Source organism: Ovis aries, chromosome 14 (genome assembly GCF_016772045.2).
Source record: "Ovis aries strain OAR_USU_Benz2616 breed Rambouillet chromosome 14, ARS-UI_Ramb_v3.0, whole genome shotgun sequence".
In the NCBI taxonomy this organism is placed as follows: Eukaryota; Metazoa; Chordata; class Mammalia; order Artiodactyla; family Bovidae; genus Ovis; species Ovis aries.
In genome coordinates this window covers 60,901,117-60,918,485 of record NC_056067.1, presented here as the reverse complement: position 1 = coordinate 60,918,485, position 17,369 = coordinate 60,901,117, and the positions used below count along the sequence as shown (strand labels likewise).

Genomic DNA, 17,369 nt, shown 5'->3' with positions numbered 1-17,369 from the left:
AAGGCAAGACAAGAAAAAAAAAAACACACTTCTGTTTGCTTGGGCTTCCTCCCTCCCTCCCTCCCTAATGTGCAGTGTACATCTGCGTTACACATAAACCACAGCTCCTCAGAGGTGGGAGTGCCTCCTTGACCATAAAGGTCAACTTACTTTTTTATTTCTGACACTAGTGATCTAACTCCTTAAAAGTGTTCTAGGATCTTCCCTAGTGGTCCAGTGGCTAAGACTTCGAACTCCCAATGCAGGGGTTCTGGGTTTGATCCCCAGTCAGGGAACTAGATCCCCCATGTTGCAACTAAGACCTGGCCAAATAAATATTAATTAGATATTTTTTTAAAAGAGTAGTGTTCTTTCTCAACTCTGTGAAAGGTCATGGTGACTTACTGCTTGCTTTGTACATGGTTACCTGGACTGTGTGTCCTTGGTGAAGTTTATGAAAAACGATCAACATGTCATATTGATGAATTATCCTTTATCTTAAAAATGTATATTCAACTGTGCCTTCGACTTCTAACAGGCAAAACAGTTCTCAGAGCTTTATGAGAGTCTCCCAAATTATAATCCTCAGCTTGGCTCAAATAAAATTCCCTTTTTCCTTCTTGATTGTTAATGGAATTTTGTTGACATTTTCTTGTAGTCAATAGGCTATCAGGGACACCTACTGGAGGACCCTGGAGTCTGTCCCAAACCCATGCTTGGTACCAGCATGGGTCCTTTGAGCCCCGCCCACTTCTTTGGTGTTTCTTGGGCACTTTAGTGATTTCTCCTGATATTCAGACATCATTGCTTTAAATGATGTCCTGAGTTTTATTCGAGCTGTTTTTTCTCAGGACTTGGAGTCCTCAGAGGGAGTATGGTTTAACATTCCCTAGGCAGGGGACTTCCCTGGTGGCCCAGTGGTTAATAATCTGCCTTGCAATTCAGGGGATGCAGGTCAGGGAACTAAAATCCCACATGCCATGAAGCAACTAAGCCTGAACGCTGCAGCTACTGAGCACGCACGCTCTGAAGCCCATGTGCCACGATGAAAGATCCTGCATGATGCAGTGAAAATCCCACATGCCACAACCAAGACCCAATGCAGCCAAATGTTTAAAAAAAAAAAATTTCCCTAGGCAGGGAACTTGAGGGAACTTTGTAATGAACTGGGTTGGCTGGTCTTTTTTTTTTTTTAATTTGGCTTAAATTGGAAAGATTATATGTGATCTGAACAAACTTTGATAGTAAAATGAGACTGATCCTGGGTTTACTGAAATAAAAGTAGTATATCTCTTTGGGATGTTCATGTTATCTCTGTCACAGTGTCTGTCCACAAAATTAACGGTATACACAAAATAGCATGGCAATTTATCAGAAATGTTCAGAATGTTAGGTTGTATGTTACGGGAGTAAAGAATCGGATGCTGTTACCAGAAGGTATGGGTAGGGGGTCTGGCTGCTCACGGCTCAAAAGCCAGTGAATGGGCCAGGTTGGGGAAAAGGAAAGTTTATTTCAGTTGCTGGCAACTGTGGGGGAGGGGTGGTGGACATCTGTCCAAAGGCTAACTCCCCACCCTGCCCCCGACAAGCAGGGGCGAGAGCTTCTATAGAAGCGTGTGTGTGTGTGTGTGTGTGTGTGTGTGTTGGTGGGGGGGGGGGCAGATTACATGCAGAAATAGCACAGTCATCTCTAACAGTCATCTTCATATTGGTCATCAGTGGTCTGACTAGCAGTAGCGTCTTGGTTGTTTAAGGTACAGTTAATCTTTAGTTCTGGGGTGCACTTGTTCCCATTTCTTTGTGGTCAATTCTTGGAATTGTGGCAGCTCAAGTCCTGGGTACAGTCTGGCCATCTTGTAGTTAACTTCTCCATCTGGGGTTTTGGTATCTATAGGACAGCTCACAGGATATGGTTCGGAATATTATCTACAGCCCTTAAGAAAGAACTAACAGTCCTTGACTATGCTTAATGACTACATTATTATTATTTAGTCTCCTTCCTTTGTTTAAGCATTTCTCACTTTTCTGATTAAAATTATTCTTTGACTAAAGTGTTCACAGGCAAAAGGCAGGCAGAAGACATGGTGAGGGGTGGGGCAGAGGCAAGGATCATAGAGGCCAGCTCCGTTTCAATGCCACAAATATAATTTGAGGTTTACCTGATGACAACCCACTGATCTGTAAACTTATGCATTACAGTAGCTTTCTTCTTTGTAGTGATAAAATGCATTCACTCATTCTATCAATGAGGAACAATTCTAATCACTAATGATACAGCAGGGAATCAGTGACCATCTTCAAATAGCTTATATTCTGTAAGGGAAGTCAGCAATAATAAAACAGGATGGTGATAAATACAGTGAAGGTGTGCATGTGCAATGATAGAGTGAGAGTCCTGATTTAAACAGTGTGTTCAGAGAATGCTCTAATGATAAGGTGATATTTGAGAAGAATCACTCGTTAATTGAAGAGTGTCATGCAAATGGAGAAAGGCCATTGGGTGGACAAACTAGGAGAAAATTGCCAGGACAGGAACATTTACAGTGACTGAGGACTAGTTACAACTGATGTGTGGCTTGGTGGGGTGTGATACTAAGTTTCCACTGGAGACATTTAAAATTTGGGACTTCCAGTTAAGATTTTCTTTTTTTTCAGGACTTAGAAGCAGCACTATATAAACCAGCTGTGTGTATACTTTTGTATGAACCAAAAAAGGGTTTGGAAACCCCAATCTAAAGCCAGCTGGTCAGAAGCAGAGATGACAACCTGGACTTTTACTGGCATCTGAAGTGTGTTGTGGGGGGAGTGGAGTGGGGACAGGGGAGGGGCAGATTTTCAGGATGTGTGGGATCTGATGCTATATCGGATAAACGCCGAGCTTGAGTTAAAATGTAGGACACTCAGCTGGTGTCACATGCAATTGTTTGTTGTGGAAAAAACACCCACATATTTGTTGATCAGAAGTGTCAGAAAGTGGAGTGTTCTCTGTCAGTGTGGAAGTAGTTTAAGGGTAAAGGAGACAGAGGGAAGAAACACACAGGAAGGAGGAACTGGACTTTTCCCTCCACAGGAAAAAGGACACAAACAGGCTGTCTTAGCATAAAATTCAGGTTAACTGAAATCAGAATGACTTGCCTACTTATCAATATGTGAAAAATTCTTTGATCAGTCCTGTCGCCATGAGTCTCCGGAACAGAGCACAATGCCAAGTTCGCCTCCTGTGAGAACAGGGAATAGAAGCCAAAATGCTATTCTGTAGAACGTCAGTGTAAAATAGCTACTTCTACGCATGCAGAGCTTGTATTTCACATTCTAGTTTGTATGGACCAACTGCAGACTGCTTAAATTAAATCCAACCGCAGGAAATGTTTCTGGATCTAACCACCACCACATACAGATCCTTCTTCGAGATCTCAGACCGCTGAATTGCTTCAGTGTCACAGGACTGAGTGCAACCTACTGACTGGCACAAACAAGCTTTTGACTTAAACCGTTTTCAGCGTTAGAGGAAAACATCTTCAGTTCAGTTCAGTGGCTTAGTCATGTCCGACTCTTTGCGACCCCATGGACTGCAGCACGCCAGGCCTCCCTGTCCAAAACCAACTCCCGGAGTTTACTCAAACTCATGTCCATCGAGTCGGTGATGCTATCCAACCATCTCATCCTCTGTCGTCCCCTTCTCCTCCCGCCTTCAATCTTTTCCAGCATCAGGGTCTTTTCCAATGAGTCAGGTCTTCACATCAGGTGGTCTAAGTATTGGAGTTTCAGCTTCAGCCTCAGTCCTTCCAATGAATATTCAGGAGTGACTTCCTTTAGATGGAGAGACAGTAACTTAATCTCTTAGCAGGGAGCAACGATGCATCATCAAGAGACGCAAAAGATTCTCAAGCGTTTCTAACACAGAGAGCTACGCCTTCGAAGCGGAGGGACGCGCAGGCCCCGCCCCTTTCCTGCCTTCTCGCCCGCCTCGCGCGGACCTTGGTCCCACGCCCCGCCCCTCTCCGGCCGCGCTCCGCCCCCGCCGTGCGCAGCTGGCAACGGACCCGGAAGTGAAGATCGCGGAGCGAAGGTCATATTGCGGCGCGTTGTTTCTTGGTTTTTCGTGTAAATTTGCGCCTCATAGCCGCGCGACCAACCCTTCCTCAGGGTGTGGGAGTAACTAGGGACCTGAAAATCACCGCACCTACCCCTCTGTGCCCCGTAAGTCCAGACGTCGCCGTCACGGGGGGCGTTTCAAATCTCTCTGAGGCGAGTTCGGTGCCTTGGATCCCCGCCCCGCCCTTTGGTTTTCTTCGCTCTATGTTCCTGCTTAAAATCCTTTACTGACCACCGCCCCTGCTGACCCGCGTAAAGCCCTCTCCCCCAACATGGATTCGCTCTCTCCTCTTCCTCCCCTTCCTCGTCCCCCATAACCTCGCCTTGGAGGCCGCGCCCGTCCCCGCTCCCGGAGAGGCCGCGCCCGTCCTCTCCCCGGTCCTGGGGTTCTGGGGAGCCCTCGCGGCTCCTGAGACCCCCGCCCTCCCAGCCCCTCTGTCCTCGCGTCGGGCCGGTCCTTCTGCCGCGCAGGCCTCTTCATAGTGACGTTTCCCCGTCCGCGTGTGGGGGGAGGTGACATGGGTCAGCCCCGTGACACCCAGCTTTCTCGCTGGAAAATGCTCTCTTCCGCTAGGCAGGCATCTTATTCGGTCGATATCCCTGTAAATATGTGGGCGAGGGGGATCAGGAGAAGCCGAGACAGCGGTTCACAGAAAAGTAGGAAAACTAAGGAGGAAATAAGAATGAGTGAGGACAGATGGCCTCGTAGAGGACGGGCGAGGGCCTGTTTCAGTGAGTACTTGGTAAGGATGTCAGTGATTTTTTTTTTAGCAGTTGAAACCTAGTTTAGTCAGTCTAATATTCCGTTGTCTTCCATTTTATGCGATCTGTTAAAATAGTGAGGTACTAAGTGGATGTTCCCCTCAGGTCTGTCTTCTGTGTTCTCTGCCGGTGATGCAGAATGGGCTGATTGACCTCAAACCTTCCAACAGAGCCCCTCTATTCATAATGAGCATATTCCCTCAGAGCTTATTTCCAAGCTAACCCCTTCAGTATTTTCCCAGAAGGGTCAGCTTCTTGGTCTCCATTCCTGGACACTCGGAGTCCTTGGGTTTGCAGCTTCTGTGCGTTCCTCTTAGAGTGCTCGTGCCCAGAGGTCTCTATGCCTTTCAGCTCTGTTTCTTCATGCTTGCGTGGAGGAGAGGAGGAAAAATGGAGAAAATGGAGGGGAGCCTGTTGGGGTCTGCAGGAGAGTTGTGGGAGCAAGTGTGGGCCTCTGGATGAGCCCAGTGAATTGTGTGTGTGTGTGTGTGTCCCAGGCATAGTTGTGGGATCACTGGGTGTACGGAACTGTTCGGAAAGGATGTTGCTGTTCTGGCTGGAGCATCTGCAAGTGGGTTTATGGATGATGTGGGCTGCGTGAAATGGTGTGGGTACCATAGCATCTTAACTCAGGTTTCCTGGGACACACAGATGCTGAGGCTGAGATGTGCATGCGTGGGTTGAATTGAGTAACATGATCTCACCTGTGGAAGAATGAAGGCAATGGATTTATTTGGCAGAGGGAAATATATTCCTGTGATGTTGTTAAAACAGGTTCTGGGCTGAGCCCATGGGAGCGCTGTGTGCAGGAAGATGGGTGCCTTAGTCCTGGCGGGTGCCTACACGCACCTCTTGCGACAGTGGGCAGCAGAGGACTCTCTTCCATATGGTGAGGTCTTCCCTGTGTGTGTGGTTGTGGCACAGGAAAGGGGATGTTGATTCTAAGCCTTAAGCAGCCTGTTTTCAACTTTCAGGATTGACCTCGAAAGATTCACCTCTGAGGAAGAAATCCAGAGGAGGCAGAAGAGGAAAGAAAAGAGGTCAAGAATGGCTCTTTCTCAGGTGAAGTCATATCCTCAGTTGATCATTTTGTCGGTCCTTCCAAAATGCCCTGCTTCAGAATTACCAGTCTTCTCTGATGGTTAAGTATGTTCTTGCTCAATAAAAGTGTTGTTGTTTTTTTTCCAATTTTTAATTCAAGAACTTTTCAACCCTACTGTTTTAATATATACCACTAATGGTGGTTTAGTCACCACGTCGTGTCTGACTCTTGCACTTTTGCGACCCCATTGACAGCCTGCCAGGCTCCTCTGTCTATGGGATTCTCCAGGCAAAACTACTGGAGTGGGTAGCCATTTTCTTCTCCAGGGGATCTTCCCAACCCAGGGATCGAACCCAGGTCTCCTGCATTGCAGGCAGATTCTTTACCAACTGAGCTATGAGGGAAGCCCCTGTATACCACTAATATCCTTTCCAATTTTGAATCAATATTTTGTTAGTGGAATAAACAAACTCTGGCTTTTGTTAATAGTTACTTATCTGGATTTAAATGGGTAAAATTATATTTGCATTTTGAGTTATATGTATTTTACAGAGATTGAAGTATTATATATTCATGCTTGTACTCATTCTTTGCTAACCTACTGTAGAATAATGTTGACAAACTAAATTATGTAAGATTAGAACATTTTCCTTGTCCCAGAGATGCTGAACTACATTAAGTAAAAATGATAATTTAAAAACTTGCCCAAAATACGTTGAAACAGCTACTCTCGTTTTAGTGAATTGGATATTTACATGTGTGTGTACATGCATGCATGTCCAAGTTCATGGCTTTTATAAAAGACATCATTTTATAGTAAGTTTTTTATTTTTTAGCAATTGAGATTATATCTTAATTTTTTTACACTGTCACATTAATAATTTAAATAGGAGTAAAAATGGAAACATTATGTGTGGATGTGTACACACATTATGCATTTGCACAGGTTCACCTTGTACTTGTTTCAACTTTCTCAGGGAACCCTCTATGTTAATACATGTAGTAACTGTCAATACACATAAAGCATTAAGAGTAATGCTTAGCACATAGGAAGTATTGAAACGCTTTTTGTCATTTCTCTTGTAATCCTCATCTCAATGTTAAATCTCGATCTTTTTGTAAAGTTATTGTGAACTTTTTCATCTCTCAGGACACCACTCACTAGCTCATCTGCATATTGAATCCCACTCAGTGTGTACAACAGAATATCAGACTCTCCTGTGTAGCCAACCTGTGTTTCATTTTTGCTTGTATATTTCATGTATCATCCACAGAAATCAGTCATCCGCACTGATTTGGAGGGTATCATATTCTCTTACAGAAGCAAAGAAATGAAAATTCGAGGCACATAACTTGCTCAAAATGCCTGTACTGGAATCTGTCAAAACCTATTCTCCAACCCAGTTGATCCTCTCTCCTCATTTTGTGTGAAGATAAGAACTCTCCTTGTAGTCCCTCAGTGAGATATATTTTTTATTTCAGGGACATTTGACCTTTAAGGATGTGGCCATCGAATTCTCTCAGGAGGAGTGGGAATGCCTGGACCCTGCTCAGAGGGCCCTGTATAGGGACGTGATGCTGGAGACCTACAGGAACCTGCTCTCAGTGGGTGAGGATCACTTTCCTCTAGAAGTTGGGATCTACCCTGGGGTATCTCTGCATTTTCCCTCTGTGCCTCTTGGGAGCCCCTGTTTTGCTTGACTGACCTCAAAGCCTTGTTGACTCAGACATGCAAAGCTTTGTGATTGGCATCAGGAGTTTAACCATTTCTTCAGAAATATGCACATTTCATGATACATTAGGAGTTGTTCCAGAGCTTAAGTATTTACGAAGTCCAATGGCAAACTTGTAAAATCCTGAATTCCCTGTTTTCTCTCCCTCTGCTTTTGATTCAGTAGTTCTAGGAAGAGAGCTCGAGACCCGCATATTACGATGTTCCCTCTGCGTTCAGAAGGAGGCAGTGGATGAATGTGTGAAGTATCTTCCCAGACCTCCCCCTTGTAATGTCCTCACTCCTCAGCTGAGTGAGGAGCTGGGAGTTCTTTTCTTTTCTTCTAAATTATTTATTTATTTTTGGCTGCACTAGGTCTTCACTGCTTTGCTCGGGCTTTCTCTAGTTATCGCGAGCAGGGGCTACTCTTCCTTGTGCTGTCAGGTTTCTCATTGAAATGGCTTCTCTCTCTTTTTTTTCCTCTCTTAAGGGGAAGTTTATTTCCTGGTCAGAAAAGAAGAATCAGGGACAGGACCCTGTGCATTCTAGGCCTGGACCTGACCAACGAAGGTTTGGGTAGGGTGGGATGCAGGCAGAGGGGACGGCTCCAGCTGTGCAAGCTTGGTCCCATGGTTGTCCAGGCTGGTCCAGGGAGGGCCCTCTGGGGATGGTGGCACCAAGCCTGGGAGCAGAGGTGGCAGGCCAGCGGGCCCAGAGGACAGTACATATGGAGGCAATAAATACTGACAGGCCCGGGCACACGACTCCAGGCCGGCAGGCCAGGAGGGACAGGTAAGGCTCGGCCACTGGCTTTGTCTGCCGAGAGCTCTCTTTTGGGGGCCGTGGGCTCTAGGCTCTGCCCACTGGGACAGAGAAGCCAGAGGCATGAGGACACCCAGCCTCCCAGATGGGAAGGAGGTTGCTTTGAGTCTTGGCTGTTTGGCTTTCCCAAGCCCCGGAGCCATCCCCACGGTCCTGGGCAGACTGGGGACCAGCACATCCCCAGAAAGAAATGGCTTCTCTTATTGCAAAGCACAGGCTCTAGGGCAAGTGGGCTTCAGTAGTTGTGGCTCATGGGCTCTAGATCTCGGGTTCGATAGTTGTGGCGCAAGGGCGTAGTTGTTCCAAGGAATGTAGGATCTTCCTGGACCAGGGATTGAACCTGTGTCCCCTGCATCGGCAGGCAGATTCTTATCCACTGCACCACCCAGGGAAGGCTGTTCTTTTCTGTTTCTGAACATTATCTCCATCTTAGAGCAAGGGAAAGAACTCTAGATTCTAGAGAATGAAGTGAAAATAGAAAAAAAAAAAAAAAGTAAACAAATGGGAATGTATCAAAGGTGCCAACACAGGTCGGAGCTCAGAAGGGCAGTGAGGAAACCGCACCATTAATAGTGTTTGGGAAACTCTCCCTAAGTGGGAGATGTCTATGGGAAAAAAGAAGTTTATTTCTTGTGAATTTTCAGAGAAAATTGTTCTCCTCCCTGACTTGTTCCCCTACTCCAGTACTCTTGCCTGGAAAATCCCATGGATGGGGGAGCCTGGTAGGCTGCAGTCCATGGGGTCTGGAAGAGTCTGACACGGCTGAGCGACTTCACTTTCACTTTTCACTTTTATGCATTGGAGAAGGAAATGGCAACCCACTCCAGTGTTCTTGCCTGGAGAATCCCAGGGACGGGGGAGCCTGGTGGGCTGCCGTTTATGGGGTCACACAGAGTTGGACGTAGCAGCAGCAGCAGCTGACTTGTTCTGTCCTACAATATGTAAAGTTTATCTTTTCACGCTCAGTGGTGCTACAGCAGCTCCCACACAGACCAAGGCAAAGTGTTTATCACCATCTACACTCCATCATCTGGCTCCTGAGAATTCTTTGCTTCCTTGACTTTGAGGAGAATGGGATAGTCTTTTTCTATTGGTCTCTCTTGATTCCATCAGATGCATTGGCAGGTGGGTTCTTTTACCACTCGTGCCACCTTGGAAGCCAGAATTGCTCATAGTATTCTCTTATAATTCTTTTGATTTCTGTAGAATCAGTTGTGACCAGTTGTAATGTTCCCTCTTTCATTTAGCTATTTGAATCTTCTGATTTTTTTCTTAATCTTGCTGAGTGTAAATTTTGTCTTTCTTTTCAAAGAACCAACTTTGAGTTTTGTGGTTGTAGTTTTTTTTATTCTCTTAATTCCTTTAATCTTTTTCTTCCTTCCTTCTCTAGCTTTGGCTCTGTTTTGTTCTCCTGAGATCTTTTTTTCCCAATCTTTTCTTCCTTTCTCTCTCTCTCTTTTTTTAAATTCTTATTCACATGGTCAACCGGGATTTCTTTTGTGCACTCCTTTGTATTTTCTTTTTTCCCATATTTATTGACATGTAATCCACATATGTTATGTGGACACAGATCAAAGCATGAGTTCTGATAGCTCAGCTGGTAAAGAATCCACCTGCAGTGCAGGAGACCCTGGTTTGATTCCTGGGTTGGAAGATCTGCCGGAGAAGGGATAGGCTATCCACTCCAGTATTTTTGGGCTTCCCTTGTGGGTCAGCTGGCAAACAATCCGCCTGTAATGCAGGAGACCTGGGTTTGATCCCTGGGTTGGGAAGATCCCCTGGAGAAGGGAAAAACTACCCACTCCAGTATTCTGGCCTGGAGAATTCCATGGACTGTATAGTTCATGGTTTCGCAAAGAGTCGGACACGACTAATTTTCACTTCACTTCAATCCATGTAACATGGTATAAATGTAAAGTGTACAGTGATGATGTGATATACATATATTACTAAATAATTACCAGAACACACTTAACACATCCATCAAGTCACATAATTACAATTTGTGTGTGTGTGTGTGTGTGTGGTGAGAACATTTAACGTCTACTGTCTAATCAAGTTTGAGTATATAAGACGGTTTTGTTAACAGTAGTCACCATGCTGTATATTAGATCTGAACATATTCACCTTATAACTAAAACTGCAATAATATTCCCCTGTATGTAATAATATTCCATTGCATGTAATAATATTCCATTGTATATAGTAATATTCCCCTGTATGTAATAATATTCCACTGTATGTAATAATATTCCCCTGCCCCTGCAATCACTCTTCTACTCTCTTTTTCTAATCATTTGGCTTTTGTTTTTAAGATTCCATATATATGTGATAAAAGTGAGGTCATAACTGTATTTGTATTTCTCTCCTGACTTACTTCACTTAGCATAATGCCATGAAGGTCTGTATTGGTACAGATAGCAGGATTTACTTTTTTTTTTTGCTGAATAATATTCCATTGTATGTATAATATTTTAAAATTTCTTTACACACTGTTGGACACTTAGCTTTATTTCATGTCTTCGCTATTGTAAATAATGCTGCAACAGCAGAGCAGTGCAAATATCTAAGAGAGTGCTTTCATTTCCTTTCAGTGTATTCCCAGAAGTGAGATTGCTATCTTATGGTCGTCCTTCTTTTTCTTTTTTAAATACTTTGAGGAATTCTACATGCTCTTTTTCTATGGTGGCTGCACCAATTTACATTTCCACCAGTATTGCAGTGGGTTGCCTTTTCTCCATATCTTCACCTCCACTTTCTATCTCTTGACTTTTTTATGATGGCCATTCTGCTAGGTGTGAGGTGGTATGTCACTGTGGTTTTGCTTTGCATTTCCTCCTGAGGGCAGCTCTGGATATTGGGAGGCTCTGAATTCAGTCTCAGAGCCTGCCAGTTCTTTTCTTCCAAGGTCAGTATTCTAGTCACTCTTGTGCAGTTCTATGGAAGTCCAGGTGGCACAGTGATAAAAAATCCGCCTGCCAATGCAGGAGAGATGTGGGTTCGATCCCTGGGTTGGGAAGATCCCCTGGAAAAGGAAAATGGTAACCCACTCCAGTATTTTTTTTTCTGGGAAGTCCCATGGACAGAGGAGACTGGCAGGCTACAGTCCATGGCGGTCGAAAAGAGTTGGACATGACTGAGCACATATGCACGCATGTTCATCCACTGAACAACTTTCTCCCGACAGAACCTAAATCAGTATGTACAGGGCTGATGACTCAAAAGCCAATTCCAAGAGGGATAGCCAAGTGTGACTGTTAGAGCTCTTATTATCTCCCATGAATTATTTCTTTCTCAGCTCCTGGTATTCATTGTAGTATTTTATAATGTGTGCTGCCTGAATAGCCAGTTGTACTCAAGAACATGTTTTCTGATTCTGCAAATACAGGTTCAGATTGTCTTTCTCTCGCTTCCTGTGTACATTGGTGTCAGATACATAAATCCTGTGAGTCTGCTCTCCTTATTTTTAAAATAGTGGTTGTAAGGTGCTTGGGCTTCAGAAGTTGTAGCTTCTGGGCTCTAGAGCTCTAGGGTTCAGTATTCGTGGTGCACAGGCTTAGTTGCTCCATGGCATGTAGGATCTTCCCAGGGATCAAACTGGTGTCCCTTGTATTGCAGGTGGATTCTTAACCACTGGACCACCAGGGAAGCTCCTGTGTATGTTTTTATTTTCCAATATGTTCTCAACAGTGTTGTCTCTGACCTTCGTTAATAAATTCTCAAAGCACATGCAATGTATCACATATGATTTTGGGCCAGTGTGACCAGGATAACTAAAGGGCAGTGCATAGACAGGGAATTTCTCTATTAGTTGACTGTGATATAGCTGCAGTCATGAAATCATAATTGTGACTTCTGACTTCTTTTTCCAGTTTTTTTTATAATGTTATGTATTTTCCTGACGTGATAGTTCATAAGTCGGTGATTTCTATATAACTCCCAGCTCTCATATTGTGTGCTCCTTCTAGAATATAAGTTCTTTCTTTATTCTTAAGGGGGAATGTCTAGAGTTCTGCAGAGTAAAAATTTTCTGTAATATGGTGACTTATTATATATGCTGACTTTATCATGGTTTACTGGAATAATTTTCAATTTATTTTGTGATTTATAGATGATCTTTGAGCATGCATTATGCAATATATCTGATACACAGCATCTCTTAATGTTGTAAAATGCCTTCTCTCAGTGGGTACATGTGGATATATAATGTGTATTAAGATAAATATTTTGTTTTCTTATAAATTGTTTTATTTTCTCAGTTCTACAATGGTTTTGCAATTTTAAACTACAAGTTATTTAGATTATTTATTAGATAAAGTTTGTTTTGGATTATTTAGCATTACAATCAGAGAAGGCAACAGCAACCCACTCCAGTACTCTTGCCTGGAAAATCCCATGGACGGAGGAGCCTGGTAGGCTGCAGTCTATGGGGTCGCTAAGAGTTGGGCATGACTGAGTGATTTCACTTTCACTTTTCACTTTAATGCATTGGAGAAGGAAATGGCAACCCACTCCGGTGTTCTTGCCTGGAGAATCCCAGGGACAGAGGAGCCTGGTGGGCTGCCGTCTATGGGGTCGCACAGAGTCGGACACGACTGAAGCAGCTTAGCAGCAGCAGCATTACAATACATTGACTGTTCTTTAGTACTTATATATGTATAGTAATTATACATAAAATATGTATAGTAGATTTTTCTCCTCAGTTATGAGACAGCAATATGTTTACTGCCAAAAGATATGTGATCTTTGAGGTCACGGTGGAAAATATCCTTTCTTTGAGAGCTAACGTAAGTTTGCACAATGTAAGTGATTTTGTCATTGAGTGACTAGGCTACCCTAAAATTAACTTGAATTACTTGCAATTATTCTTTCTTTAATAAAAGATCCTGTTTCTTTAGTTGTGTCTGAAAACTTGAAGGTCATGGTTGGGAAGTTTAATAACTGTCCAGGATTGGTAATGCCTTTGGTGTAATATCACCTTTTCAATATGAAACATTTATTTACCATCTGTAATTAATAGGATACCTATGGTTCTTTATATCTTGTAGCTGTCTCTCATATACATGTGATCAAGAAATTGAAACAAAAAGCAAACAGGGATACAGGAGTATTCCAGAGAATGATGTTGGGAAGATATGAAAGTCATGAAATCAGAGATTTTTACTTCATGGAAATCCAGGAAAATATACATGTCTTTGAGTGTCAGTGGACAGATGATGAAGGAAATGACAAAGGACTGTCTGTAAACAATAATGAAAATCTCACTGATGGAAAAAATCAACATGGTAGAAGGGATCCAGGAAACAAACCTATTGAAAATAAGCTTGCATTAAGCTTTCAGGATGAATGGTGTATATTTAAAAGTGAAGAGAAAATTGATGAATTTAATGAAGCTGACAAGAGTAGCAACAGTAGCACCTCATTTTTACCATTGCAGACAATTTCTCCTGTTGTCCAAACCAACATTTCTAATCCGTATGGGAATGATTTTATTCACCCTTCAATACTGACACAAGGCCAGAAAGCATACAAGGAAAAACATTATAAATGTAATGAATGTGACAAAGCCTTTCCTTACAGCTCAAACCTCAGCAGACACCAGTTAATCCATACAGGAGAGAAACCTTATAATTGTGATGTATGTGGTAAGGTATTTAGTCGAAATTCACACCTCGCGTGTCATCAGAGAATTCATACAGGAGAGAAACCTTACAAATGTAAAGAGTGTGGCAAAACCTTCAATCAGTGCTCAAACCTCACTAGACATCAGTTGATTCATACAAGAAAGAAAGTCTATGAATGTGATGTCTGTGGCAAGGCCTTCAGTCGAAAGTCAGTCCTTGTAAGTCATCAGACAGTGCACTTTGGAGAGAAATCTTACAAATGTAATGAATGTGGCAAAGCCTTTAGGAAGCGCTCAAGCCTTACTCAGCATAAGAGAATCCATACAGGAGAGAAACCTTACAGATGTAATGAGTGTGGGAAGGCCTTTAGGAAGCATTCAAATCTTACTCAACATAAGGTAGTCCATACTGGAGAGAAACCTTACAGATGTAATGAGTGTGGCAAAGCATTTAGTGTGCACTCAGCCCTAAGGAACCATCAGATAATCCATACAGGAGAGAAACCATACAAATGTGATGTCTGTGGCAAGGTCTTCAGTCGAAATTCAATCCTTGCAAGTCATCAGAGGCTGCACACTGGGGAGAAACCTTATAAGTGTAAAGAATGTGGTAAGTCATTTATTCAACGTTCACTCCTTTGGATTCATGAGAAAATCCATACTGGTGAGAAACCTTACAAATGTAATGAATGCGGCAAAGCCTTTCCTGTGCGGTCAATCCTTACTCAACATATGAGAATCCATACTGGGGAGAAACCTTATATATGTACTGAGTGTGGCAAAGCCTTTACGAAACATTCAAATCTTACTCAACATAAGACCACCCACACTGGAGAGAAACCTTACAAATGTGATGAGTGTGACAAAGCTTTTACCCAAGTTTCAAGTCTTAGTAGGCATCAGAGAAGGCACAGTGGAAAGAAACCGAGTCAGTGCAATGTGTGTGTAAAGCCTTTGATCCAACATTCGCAGCTTTGGGATCTTGAGAGAACTCATACTGGAGAGAAACCTTACAAATATGATGTGTGCTGTAAAGCATTGGTCCAACATTCACAACTTTGTAGTCATGAGAAAACTCTCACTGGAGAACTCAAATGCAGTTTATGTGGCAAGGCTTTTATCCAGCATTCAAGCCTTGTAGCACATCAGAGAACTCATACAAGAGAAAGACCTTATAAATGTAATAAATGTGATAAGGCTTTTACCCAAAATTCACAACTTTGGCGTCACGAGAGAACTCATATTGGAGAGAAGTCTTATCAATGTAATGAGTGTGGCAAAGCCTTTACAGATGGTTCGCATCTCAATCGACATAAGATCATTCATACTGGCGAGAAACCTTACAAGTGTCATGAGTGTGGCAGAGCTTTTACTCAGTTTACAAACCTGGGTAGGCATCAGAAAATACATACCGAAAAGAAACATTATAAACTTAATCTATGTGGCAGTGCTTTTATTAAAAGCTGAAGCTTTGGGCATCATCGAAAAATTAATAATAGAAATCTTACAAATATAATGATTGAGATAAAATGTATGTAGGTAGTCAGACCTTAAAATCAGAGAACCCCCCTTAAGGAGAGAAATCATTTAAAACATACGTTATGTGGCAAAGCCTGTAACTGTGCCTAATATTTATTTGGTGGCAGAATGTACATCTTTAAAAGAAACCACACAAATAAAATTTTGGCAAAGGGTAGCCAAAGTTTCAGCCTTCTGGAATGTAACAAAATTCTTACTAGAGAGAAACCTTATAAATATGATTCCTGTGATCAGCTTTGTCAAAAATGTATACTTTTGTGGTTGTACTCAGTCGCTCAGTTGTGTCCAGCTACTTGCAGCCCCATGGACTGTAGACCGCCAGGCTTTTTTGGATTTCCCAGGCAAGAATTCTGGAATGGGTTGCCATACCCTCCTCTAGGGGATCTTCCCAACCTAGGGATTGAATCTAGGTCTCCCACGTTGCAGGCCGATTCTTTACCATCCGAGACACCAGGGAAGCCCTTTAAAGATAATAGAGTGCATAAAAAGATTTACAGGGTGTGTGTGTGTGTGTAAGATTGTGTGTGTGTTTAGCAGAGGAGGAAGAATGCCATGCTGTCCCGACACAGAGTGGAGTTGGCATAAAGGCACAATTTCAGGATCACCAACAGCTAGAGGTGGGTTCAGGCTATTCACAGTCAATACTGAGGAGAGAACACAGGTCCTGAGGCAGACTGTTGAGGCAGTTGGAGGAGATCTCTTCTTTTGCTCCAGGAGCTCAGTGGACAATAAACAGGGTCTTTGAAAAAAAAAAAAAAAGATGGGAGAGGTGGAGGTGGACTTTTGAGGAGCTCCACAGGAAAGGTATGGAGCAGACACACAGGGAATGTGAGGGAACAGCCAGGAACCTGAATCAAGAACAGTCAATTCGGGGCTGTGTTTCTCCAGCTATGATGAGCCACTCGGAGACAAGGTGGAGCTGGTGTGATGGGGGCATCGGGGAGAGCAGTGGGTCTGGGGGAGAATCCGAGTCCGCACACCAGGCCGTTGCTTTGGGGTATTTGACTTGCATGACTGTAAGTGACAGAGGATGGTGTTTGTCTCCATGTTTTAAAAATAACCTAGATGAGGTGGTAGAGTGTATTCCATTGGCTTACCATTTTATTCTTGATGCAGACAAGCCTGGACTGTAGTTACATACTCCACACATGGTCAGCAAATTAATGAGAAGAACACAGAATGAAACTAGTACACCCTCTGGTGCGGCCTTCACTTTAGGGGGTTGATGTGTGCAGGGGTCCTTTGCCCTGGAAGAGTGGGAAGGGATCTGGCCAGGAACAGCAGAGGAGGGCAGAGGCAGGGTCCTCCACCGGGACAGTCCTCACCCTCACCAAGCACAATGGGCGAGTAAGTTCAGCTGGGACCGCAGTGAGCTCTTCCAAGGCGTAGCTGCTTGAGGCTGAGTAGACCCACTTCGGAAATAAAAAGAGCCTAAAATCAGGAAAGTAAAGGAGAAGCCTCCTGGCTGCCTAGACCCTTCCATGGAGAAAAATTCTGGAAAAAAAATGCTGTTCTGTAGCGTTTAGTATTATATCGTCCATTCTACCCATTGAGAGTTTTGTATTTCATATTCTAATTTGTAAACCCTACACAGATAACTCCAGTTCTTTTTAATTTAATTGCTTAAATTAATTTTGATTGCAGGCAATGTTTCTGAATCCAGTTACCGCCCCACAGCTACTCCTCACTGAGATCGCAGTTTTCTCAGTTCAGGACCAACGGTCGGTCAACCGCTGGCAAAAATAGCTTTTGACTTGAACTGTTTTCAACTTGTTAAAAAGAAATTTCCAAAATAA

General features: G+C 43.3%; 2 protein-coding genes across 10 annotated transcripts in view; one reads left to right on the top strand and one right to left on the bottom strand.

The window, feature by feature from the left end:
- Positions 1-17,369, bottom strand: part of LOC101109994 (zinc finger protein 160) — an 82,269-nt gene that overhangs the window by 44,321 nt on the left and 20,579 nt on the right. The gene's annotated exons all lie outside the window — the stretch shown is intronic.
- Positions 4,016-15,803, top strand: LOC105613406 (zinc finger protein 665-like). Of its 9 annotated transcripts, none has more exons than XM_060399095.1 (5): positions 4,016-4,048; positions 5,611-5,725; positions 5,811-5,898; positions 7,361-7,487; positions 13,460-15,803. In XM_060399095.1, exons 3-5 carry the CDS (start codon positions 5,884-5,886, stop codon positions 15,499-15,501), a joined length of 2,184 nt encoding a protein of 727 aa, XP_060255078.1. In that variant the 5' UTR covers positions 4,016-4,048; positions 5,611-5,725; positions 5,811-5,883; the 3' UTR covers positions 15,502-15,803. The 9 variants fall into 9 exon arrangements, with proteins under 9 accessions (XP_060255078.1, XP_042087144.1, XP_042087147.1 ...); XM_042231210.1 differs by having other exon boundaries at positions 4,016-4,179; XM_042231213.1 differs by having other exon boundaries at positions 4,016-4,179; positions 5,811-5,977.